This window comes from Lathyrus oleraceus, chromosome 5, assembly GCF_024323335.1.
Source record: "Lathyrus oleraceus cultivar Zhongwan6 chromosome 5, CAAS_Psat_ZW6_1.0, whole genome shotgun sequence".
Classification (NCBI taxonomy): Eukaryota; Viridiplantae; Streptophyta; class Magnoliopsida; order Fabales; family Fabaceae; genus Lathyrus; species Lathyrus oleraceus.
The window spans coordinates 228723001-228734627 of record NC_066583.1 but is presented as its reverse complement, the minus strand read 5'-3'; the positions used below and the strand labels follow the sequence as shown (position 1 = coordinate 228734627).

Here is an 11627-nt window from a genome sequence, read left to right as displayed (position 1 = left end):
TTTTTAAAATTTGAATCAAACATGAGAATATTGCATTCACATAATTACATTTCTAAAAATATTTTTTTTTCTTGAAAAACAAACACACTATTCCAAAAAGGAGTTGAACTCTTTGAAAGAAATACAAGCAGTTGTTAACAACCTATCCCTCCCTTTTATCCTCTCACATTCATTTTTTGTTTGAAGAGAGAGAGAACAATGGTATTTCTTAGAAATGCCATATTTGAAATTCTAAAAGTGTTTTAATCATATGATTATGATTGGATGTTGCAGTGCAAATAACAAGTGCAATATTATCATATCCATATAGACTATTTGTGCTTAAAGACGAAGTCAATAGATTTTTTTATTCTAAGTATAAGTTTATAGATATTTGGTTGTAGAAAAGTAAATGACAGCAAATAAATGAAGATTTGAGTGTTAACCGTGAGAAAACTTGCTAGGGGTAGATTTCATCATTGTTTATACTTATGCATAATCATTGGTCAGTAATATGCTTTTTTACTCAATTATTAATATTACTGTATGTTTCTCTCATCGTATCTCATCTCTGATTCAACAATGTGAGATAAGTTGTATTACCCAATAAGCGAACTTTCACACAGTTAAATACAACTTCATTAAGACTCAACAGTGATATAAAAATACCGATCATCAATTATCAGTATTTTGCAGATATTAAACTTAACCATATATATGGCATTAGCCTCCAATATATGGAGACTTGGATCTAGTAATGACCATCACCTCTCGTCTGTCAAGTTGTACCGCGAAAACATATTTTAGGTAGCTAATCTAAAACAAGCATTAAGAACGAAGAATCATCAATATTAAAGCTTAAGTCAAATTGCATAAAATGTCATGGCCGTAATTAAACATGAGTATATAATTACTACATATACCCCTAACAAAGAGATTTCTAGTTACACTTACTCATTGTTGTTGTACATGTAATCCCGAGAAGACAAACTTGAAAGGCCACATGCAACAATTTGTCAAGCAATGCTTCCTCCTTTAACCCCCTTCTCATTTTTTCCCTTTGAGACCAAAGTGGACCTACTATCTTTTTATACTCCCTTGAATCAACCAAAACTATCTTAAAACTGAATTTGGACCTCATATTCATAGGCTTGAGAAAGGTAGGCTCGATAGGCGTATCGTTCATCATCGCATAACGCACCTACTTTCTTCTTTGTTAAGTAATGATAATTCACCCTGCAACTATCCCTAGGCGCCATAGCTCGATAGGCGCATTACTTATTACACATAACAGACTTACTTTCTTCTCTGTTAAGCAATGCCAGCTCACCTTGCAACTAGCCCCTAGGCGCCCTAGCTCGCTAAGGACACTACTCATATTCGCTTAGTGCACAAACCTTCCATTCACCATGAAGTTACTTAGACAATAAGTATTCTTTCGCCTATGCCCGCCTATTGTGCCCAAGAGCCTGACCCAACGAACCTTACTTGTAGAAATTTGGTCTTGACAAGGTCATTATGTGTTGCTTTGTGTTTTTTTTCTCACATGTTTTTGATAAATGTGCAAGTAAAATGTTTAAACAGGTGTTTTGAACATTTTCTATTGATAAATTAGAGGTTTTTATATTGATTGTTTGTAAAATAAGTCAATAATAACCTACGTATTTTTATGTAATTTTATCACTTATCATTGTATCAACATCAAGCATGTGGAAAGTGGGAATCTACCACTCAACCTCCTTAATCAATTCACCTCTATAGGCATTGCAATTGGGAGCCATGTACTAATATGTTTATGTTTAATCACTTCACTCATACAACATCATTCCAACAAAAATAAAATATATGATTTATATATTTTTTTTCATTCTTAATCGGCTGGTTTGAATATTAATGGGTTGTAACATGTTCAGTATTTTTGTTGCATTATATGAAGTAATTAAAAAAATAGAAACGTGGTTCAACCTTTTGAAACAAGTTAATAAGTTATTATCCACTTAAATCTCTGAAGTTTTAACTTATCGCCCTTATACTTGAACCTGGCACCTCCCATTTCTATGAATAGATAATACTAACCTTGAAATTAATTTCACTTTTTTTCTCCAAAATTTACAACCCTCGCGGGCGAATTTCAAATTGTTTGGGGCGATATTGCAAATTTCGTTATTCTACCGAAAATCTCAAAATCAATATGTTTTTTTTACCGTAAATTACCAAATTTTCATGATTTTTTATCGTGAATTTCATAATTTCAGGTATTTCTGAAAACTTTGTCTACGAAAATTTCAGAATTTACGGTACAAATGATATGCATTTCCTCAGAAATTTCAAGTTTTTAAATAGTTATAAAAATATTATTTTTTTCACAAAAATTTCAGAATTTACGATGAAATTAGGGAAATTTTAAATTTTTTAGAATTTCCAAAATTAATATCCCCCTGTTTTTTTTGCAGTGAAATACAAGGCCAGGGATGACACTATTCTAGGCAAAGCGACAAATAGAGCGACTGACCAGGATAGGGATGTTGAGGCTGAGTCATCCCAGAAACAAGTTAAACGAGTGTTTCCAATTGGTTCACATTGAAAACGGTTGGCTGAGCATGAGTAGTTCCATGCACCCGTAGCACACGACGCCGAGCAGTGAGATCAGTTGAGCAACCCATAGATGATGTTGAGGTTGTTCATGCTCAGGATATGCTGGTTCAAGATGTTCATGATCTAACGGTCGAGACAGATGTGACACATGTTGCTCATGAGGTTGTTGATGAGGTGACAGATTAGGTGGTCCAGCCAGATGCATCTGTTGTAGATGACGTGGTCTAGCATATGTCGTTGTTACTAGAGCTGTCAAAATGGGCTACACGATCCTAAGTGGCCCGACTTTGGCGGGCCTCAGGTTTTTTAAGGCTGGGTTAAAAGAGCCATGTTGTAATATGAGCTCGAAAATTACTACCCCAACCTGGCCCTAGACGGACTTCAGGTGCCCTAGCCATAAACGAATATTTTTTAATAAAAAATTAAAATAAAACCCCGTAATTTTTATTATGAATGAAATTAAAAATTATATTATTTTAAACATAATAAATTTTTAAGTACTATATTATTTTTTATAATGTATTTTTAAATACAACACATGTCTAAATTGTACTAGAATGTTTAACATAAGAGAAGTTAATAAAATATGAGGCAAGAGTGTTGATTATATTAATGTACAAGATTTAAAAGAGAAAGACTGAATATAATAGATAAAATCTAGTGAGGTGAGAAAAAATCAATGTGTTATTTTAGAGAAAGACAATATAAGTATGGATATAATATTTTTAAAAATTTATAGCTATGCGGATTTTTAACGAACTATCCACAGTTCATACGGGCTAGCCCTAATGGGTAGCGAGTTTTTTAGGACTGGGCTAAAAAAGTCTTGAAAAACACGACTTCTAATTTTAAGGCCCAAGCCCTATGATTTTTTGGGACTGACGAGTCGGCCCATATGGGTTAACCCATTTTGATAGTTCTAACTGTTGCTGATGAGGTGTCTGCTCCATATCCAATCTCATCTGCTAGTGCTGACACATAGGTTACGGTTCTATTGATGAAGCCGTTTTTGCACACTGATGGAGCATTCTCGAGAGGATCCATTGACCAGTTGGTGCTTACAGAGTATGTTGACCAAATACCGACTATGGCAAAGAGGTATATATATTTTATGTTTAACTTTAATTTATTTAATATTGTTCCATGAAAGCTAACTACTATTTTTTTAAAAAAATTGTTTGTCACATGACCGTCCCACACTGAAGGTGACAACAAGTTGAAGCTAAAGAACTTCCCCAAGACTCTGATGCTTAAGCAGGTCATGCGTATTGTACATGATTTTAATCTCCTCATATTTGACGACTACTCACTTACCATGCTCGACGCTCACTTCTTACTACTTTTATTTAGCGATGGCACAAGGAGACATATTCCTTTCATCTGCCGTTTGGTGAGATGACTATCACTCTGGATGATGTCTCCTCATTGTTCCATCTTCCCATCATCGATAGATTCTTCACGACTCTTGTTATTAGCCCGTCGCTTGGATGTTTGATTGTTGTACGGGATTTGGGAGTTTTCAAGGAGGTCGTCCTGAAGGAGTTTGGCTTTAACGGGGGCATCCACCTTTGTATATCTTAGACTCAAGATGTGTACGAGGAGCTTATTGTGGCACAAATGTATGAGGTTGCCGCTAGGGTTCAGTAGTCTTGACATTACCAGTTGGGCTTGGGGGTGCGCTGTGCTGACCATCCTATATTCAACACTTGAAGTTGCGACAATCTTTAAGACCAGACAACTTGATGGTTATTTGAGTCTATTACAGTTATACTTGAAATTATTATTTGTTGTTTAGTTCTTATTTAATTGTTACGAATAACAATTCTTAATTATTATTTGTTGTGTCTGTGTTCTGATATCAATGTTAGATATACGGGCATTTCCCCATCATATGTGATAGAAGGGTGCATTCCCATGTAGGGGGCTACGAGCGAGGAGATGGAGGGCCAAACAGGCACATCCCGATGGCGTTGCGTAGTACAGGAGGATGCTTGATGCCCTGATCGTATATGATGTTATTTGGACACCATACACTAGTCACAAAGTCCACCATGAGTTTGATGACTCTTCTTTATATTCAGGTTATATGCGGCGGGAGACCTTGGTCGCTGGACACTTGTTTTAGAGGTGTCTGCGACAATATGGTTATGTTCAGAGCATCCTACGACCAGTTCCAGATTTTCCATCTTTGGGCATTAACAAGTGGTTTCAGAGTAACATCATCAGCTTTGGTCGTGCCATTAGAGATCGCACAATTAGGGTTTAACACGCCTTGCAATGTGAGAATGACTACTTTGAATGGTACCTCACTATATCATACACTCACATCATCCCACATGTTAAGCATACAAATGATGATAGGCCTTCCGATGCTGGGGTACCAGTCGATGTCATATCGTCGCCGCCACCTCCAGATGATGCCAATGACCAATAACGCATTTAGATGATAACAATTATTATGGATAACCTCATGGGTTTGGTAAATCCAGATGGTGAGGTATTTACTAGTTTATATTGTGTTGCACATATAGCCTGTGGGGGACCTTTTTAGATATTATTGTTATTTTTATGTACTATTTGTATATTACATGTAACATTACTCATCAACTATTTAGATAATGTTTTGGATCTTTCACTGATGCAAGATGGACATGATTTAACATTTGAAAAAAAATTACATAACTTAAACATAAATTAAGAAAACGATAATAAATAAGAAAACTTAAACACTACCAGATGATTCTGGACGTTTTATCATCTTAATTACATCTTCATCTACTTCAACTCAATAAGATTGTATTTCAAATGATCTCCACATATCCTTCACATCTTCATCTACTTCAACTCAATAAGATTGTATTTCACCCTTCCATCAATATCAATCAAATCTTCACGAAACTCAAGACAACGAAGTTGTTCCGAGTGCGGTTGTTGTTGTTGGAGGAGTTTTTCAAAAGGGAGCATTGAACATCGTGGGACTTCTTCTTTTTGAGCAACGCCTTTGTGAGAGACACACCACATATTCACCTAAAACCTTAAGGTGATAGGTAGATGGATTCTCTCACTTATAAATGCTCAAGTTTCTGCATTTCCAATCAATGTGGGACTATTATCCACATTACTCACACTTGATACATTCTTAATACTCCCCATCAAGTATGAGTCCACAATGCTTCCCCTCAAGTGAAAGCTCTTCTTACTTCCACAAACTCTTGTACCTCACAAAACGTTTCTTATTCACCACACTGACACCATTGACATTCTTCAACGAAACGTTTCTTATTCACCACACTTGCGTCGTTGACTTTCGATACAAGTAAGTCGGTCCCTTTCTCGAACCAAAGACTCATGATACCATTTGTTTGAGGAGTTTTTCACTAGAGAGCGTTGAACATTGTGAGACTTCTTCTTTTTAGAGCAATACCTTTGTGAGAGACACACCACATATTCACCTAAAACCTTAAGGTGATAGGTGAGTGAATTCTCTCACTTATAAATGTTCAAGTCTTCATATTTCCAACCAATGTGAGACTATTATCCACATTATTCACACTTGATACATTCTCAAGAGTTGCGGGTACGGTTTCGAACATCATCTCTTCTGGTAAGCTTTGTTTAAATTATGCTAAGTTTCATTTCGTTTAAGTTGTGCAAGGAGTTTTGAATATGATGTTTATTTGTTGTAAAGTTTATTTTCGCTATGTATAAGTTTAGCTTCAAATATATTCTGAATATGATGTTTATTTTCTGGTTGGTAAGTTTCTGGTTATTTTCTATGAATATTGAAGAAGAATTTGCCTTTAATTTGATTGAGCGTGTGGTTGACTTAATTGTTATATTCTGCTCGGATACAAAATCATATTTTACAGAGTACGTCACTCTTTTAATTGTCTAAGAAAAATCAAAGTTGTAAATAAGAAGAAAAAAGTTAGAGAACTCTAAAATTCATAATTACACTGTTTGTTTTAAGATGTCACGGTTTGGATACTAAGGCCCACATAAATATTGGAAGGAGCAGCCCGTTACCGGCTCCGTTCCGCCCTTCGCACCCGCCATTGACGGCCCTTCTTCAGTCCCCTCTCTCTGCCAGAACCACCGTTGCAGGCGAGGACCTCCCTTCACTCTGTTGTTCATTAATATGTCTTTTTGATTAGATTCAGTTTTCTTTTCAGGCTGTTTGATTTGTAGAACAACATAAACCTATTAGTTATTTATGGTTTCAATCCTCAAATTCCGTAGAATCTTCTACACAATAGAAGCCACACGCAAAGAATCATATGGTGCTTTGAGACACTGTCATTCTGAGAAGCTATGTAGAGTAGGGCTTTTCTGGGATTTGGATAACAAACCACCCAATTCAATTCCACCCTATGAAGTTGCCAATAAGCTCAGAATAGCTGCAGCTTCCTTCGGGGTTGTTCGCCATATGGTGGCTTATGCGAATAGCCACACTTTTAACCATGTTCCTCATGTTGTTCGGGAGAGTCGGAAAGAGAGGCAATTGTTGTATAGTTTGGAGAATAAGGGTGTGATCAAACGTAATGAGCCTCATCTTTGTCGTGTTTGCGGGAGAAAGTTTTATACTAATGAAAAACTTGTTAACCATTTCAAGCAGCTGCATGAGCGTGAGCACGCGAAAAGGGTGAATCAGATAGAGTCTGCTAGAGGGAGTAGGAAAGTGAAATTGGTGGGAAAGTATTCTATGAAAATGGACAAGTATAAGAAGGCTGCAAGGGCTGTTCTGACTCCTAAAGTTGGGTATGGTTTGGCTGATGAGCTGAAACGGGCAGGGTTTTGGGTTCAAACCGTGTTGGATAGGCCGCAAGCTGCAGATGTTGCGCTGCAAAAGCATATGGTGGATATGATGGATCACAGGCGGGTTGAGTGCATGGTCCTTGTATCGGATGATTCTGATTTTGTTGATGTGATAAAGGAAGCAAAGTTGCGATGTCTCAAGACTGTTGTTATTGGGGATATTAGTAGTAACGGAGTCTTGAAAAGGACTGCCGATACTGCATTTTCCTGGGAGGAAATTTTGATGGGGAAGGCTAAGAAGGAGGCTGTATCGGTTATGGAAAATTGGAAAGATCGTGATATATTGAAAAGGTTGGAGTGGACGTACAATCCAGGTGTGGATAAAAAGAAACTCAACATGGATGATGCAGATGCTGAAGCATCTGGAGATGATGATATTGAAGATATCTATGATGAAATTGATAATGACTACAATGATGACAAAGGTTCTTGGTGGAAATTAGACTCCGATGATAATGATGTTACAAATTGATAATCACTGAAAGCTATCCATCTTACATGTGAAGCTCGTCAAGAAAGCTACTGATATTGTAGATTTTAAGTAGATCAATGCCAACCTAATGCAATTCTTGATAATTATATATTATGTCTGGTTTGCTGCTTTCCAAATACATATTTCAGTCGTTCAACCATGATTTTACAATTTAAATTTGTTTGTGTAAACTCTTGTTCTGGCTTCAAATGCAAAAATTATGCTCAAAGATGATTTTGTTAGAATTATTTTGTTGTTTATCCTATACACACTTAATTATGTTATTTATCTAAATATGGTATATGCAAGTTCAAAGTTATTAAAGTTGGTTTGCTTGACGGAGACGGAGAGAGCTCGGCCATTGACTCTTGCTTCATTTAGAGGTTGGAATTATGGAATATGTATATGGACGAGTTGACCCTTGTAGGTCAGTTCTCTTGGATTTTTATTTTTTCTTTTACTTTGACAGTTGTTATTTATTTTGTTTACAATGTGAAACGAAAGGTGTGCATCAGTATGTGTTACTTATGAGTCTTGCCTATGAACTTGTATATAGTCCAGGTTGCTTTGAGAGTTTTTTAGGCCACTCTTTGTATGCAAGTAGTCTGTTCAATGGAAGTGCTTTACCTTTAGAGTATGCGTGGTTTGTTTAAAAATAAAGGACTCTAAAATTTTGTTACTCAATAAATCTCGACTGTCCTAATGACAACACTATCTAAGAGAATAAATGTCCATTTTATTACTCAACGATTTTGTCCTGCCCCCTTCTCTACTGTACTACCGCAGTGTTTAACTTGAAGTTAATATTGCATAGGAGGAATGCTATTAAAGTAAATTTCACATTATTAATGTTGTTGTGACTCACATATCTTAGTCTATATCTAATGCACCCTTAGACTGTTATTTATATCCACGAGATCAAAATTTCTCATTCCTTCTCAACGCCACACGGTGGATAAGATGCCTCCCGATGATAGCTACATATATCATTAAAATTAAAAATCTTCTGACTTTGCCATGCAAGTAAATTACTTAATGTCTGCTTCTGCCAACAAGCTACTATGAACAATGAACCATACTAAATTATGTCAAAAATTGCACCATAATTGGTATCCTGTCCCGAATGAATTCTTGGACTTTACTGGCGCTCTCTGTAAATGCAATGTATAAGAGCATCAAAAGTTAATATTTATTTTTTGATTATTTGGGGAAATTATTAGTGATGTCTTATCTTTAATAAACATATTTAGAATACTGTATCATGTCTCATTACCTCTTGTAATGACTTTGTTAGTTTTGCCTGGATATTAGCAACATACAAATGACAATATTTGTACAGTAAAAAAATTGTGAGGTTACTTTTTCTGGTTCCTTTGTGTGTTCCAACTGCTTTACGTAGCCATGTTGTAGGTGAATCCTTTTTTAGGATTTACTAATCTGTTACATAATTAAGTGAGAGACCGGAATCGAAACCAACTAAAATAATTCCCTGAGGAAAGAAAGGAGAGTTGGTTAGGGAAAAAGTTGTGTTTTTCTTTCCATGGTTTTTGGGCTTGAATTACATAAATTGTCATATCTTCTCCCTCTTACATTTACTTATAGTAAGCAAAAAGTAGTTGTCAAATACAAGGTTAAGCACGACCTGTGTTTGCTAAGTTTAATCACATGCATTTGCTTCTTGCTTCTCACCAAGAATACTAATTAGAAATGATGTTTCCAATCTGTATTTCCTATCCAGTTGTGAGGATTACCTTTGAAGTGTACGAGTACATGTTGGAAGCATGATGGACTTGGATATTTGAACATAACTATGCTTTTGATGATACAAGAAAATTATTTTTATAGTAAATGTTTACTTGAGTGTTGTAACTTGAAATGATGGTTAACTTTGATGAAGTGCCTTACTGTAACATTTTGAGTCAGCTGAGATGGCAGCTGGACTTCATCTATTAGTGGCTGGGGCACTTGGTTTCCGTGCCGCACATAAGGTAAATACTAGTAAACTGCATTGTTGGCATGTTTAATTCATTGCACTTACCTTTTTGTATGTCATTCTTGGACATAGGTTGAAACAAAGGCACATATGGTACTTGTTGCATTCTCAAGTTCGTTAAACAGTCAGGACAGGCGCTCCTTTGCAGGAACTGGCATCCAAACATGTGATGGCAGCAATGGTGGAAATAATTTGTCAGCATCAAGCCTCTGAAGCTTCTGACATACCTTATAATCCCAAAGCTGTTAGAAAACACTGATGACTAATACTAGGTCACAAGGCATGGAAAATGGTGCTGCTGTCACTTCCAACTTGACAGGAACACAGCAGGATGTAGATCTAGCACACTTCCTTCTAATTGAGAAGAGTACCCGGCATGCTGAATTGCAATGTAAGTTACCCTATTTTGTACATACTGTTCCAATATTATTTCTAGCATCTGTATATTTCATACAATCTTCACATTTGAAACTACGTCGGATATGGGGTTAACTGTTGTTAAAGCCTAGTTTTGATGTTCAGATAAGCTTGAAGTGAAAGAAAGATAGAAATGGAATCAAATCAAATGAATAGCAATCTTGGTTTACCTTTACTCAACAATTGTTCTCCTAGGTTACTGCTGTATTGAATTCCTTTCTTTTTCCTCCTTTTGTTTTAGTGCTATTTACATTTTTAATTGAATTCTAAAATCTAAAACTGCAAATTTTACTGAAATGACGAGAAAACAAAATGGCTGTGTCTTGTAGATATTCACTTACTTGCTGGCTCATGAGTCATGACTTGGTTTCAGGATGGGATATGGCTCCTTACATTGAGGCAATTGATTCCCAATTCTTCTTGCTAAAAGGTAGCATTTTGGACTTGTTAGTGAGTTCAACCGAAGTTTTGACCTGAAGTTTGTATTCTGAGTCTGATTCTCCTCCCTGTAACTTGTGGTTTAAGGTTCAACCTGAAGTCATCGTAGTAAATTCAATCAAAGATTTGAGCTGAAATTATCCTATTAAGAATTGCTTTGAATCTCTATTTATTTATGATAGATTCTATAATTAGGCTATTAGGCTGTATTTTAGTGATTTGGTTTTGATTAACTTATTTAGATTATTGTAAAATATTTTTTTTATAGAAATTTGTGTAACAATTGTCATAGAGTTTAATGAGTTTTGCATTAAAATCTACTCCCACAATTTCATTTTAATCGACACATTTACTGACTTATTGATGTTTCTGACTTCCACCACACCCTTTTATATTGGTAATAATCTAAGTTATTTGTAACATGATATCCTTAGTAAGGCATGGCCAGCTTAAATAGACATCTCTAACATGTTTATGCATTGTGATGTTATGATGATGACATTTAAAGCTAAAAAGACATACAAAATCATCATAAGAAAATATTTGTACTATTTTTCTTGGGTGGATTCAATCAAACCATACAATTAGATACTAAATTATTTGTACTATTTTTCTTTTATTGAAACTTAAAATAAAATAATAATATATGTATTTTATACTAAGTCAACTTTGTGTGTTTGAATGACATTACTCCTCAAGTTTTCACAAACTTAAAAATAAATTTTGTTGGAATTTATCTATCATGGAAGTATACAATTTAAATATGTTATTATTTTAAAATATTATTTTAAAAACTTAAAATATATATTATAGAACTAAATATGTGTTCTTACAAATATCTAAAAAAAATTCATTTTGTTTTGTTACTATAAATTTTGTGTCATAAATTTTAATTCTCATTAATAATTTCGTTTAACA

The 11627-nt window shown here is 35.2% G+C and overlaps 1 protein-coding gene across 1 annotated transcript; it reads left to right on the top strand.

Annotated features, from left to right (window-relative positions):
- The first annotated feature begins 6345 nt into the window (after window positions 1-6345).
- Window positions 6346-8155, top strand: LOC127083186 (uncharacterized). Its single transcript, XM_051023432.1, has 2 exons — window positions 6346-6678; window positions 6747-8155. Exon 2 carries the CDS (start codon window positions 6788-6790, stop codon window positions 7859-7861), a length of 1074 nt encoding a protein of 357 aa, XP_050879389.1. The 5' UTR covers window positions 6346-6678; window positions 6747-6787; the 3' UTR covers window positions 7862-8155.
- The last annotated feature ends 3472 nt before the right edge of the window (window positions 8156-11627 follow it).

Bases quoted from the DNA above. Each gene is read 5' to 3' on its own strand.
- LOC127083186 (XM_051023432.1), top strand. From the start codon at position 6,788: ATGGTTTCAATCCTCAAATTCCGTAGAATCTTCTACACAATAGAAGCC.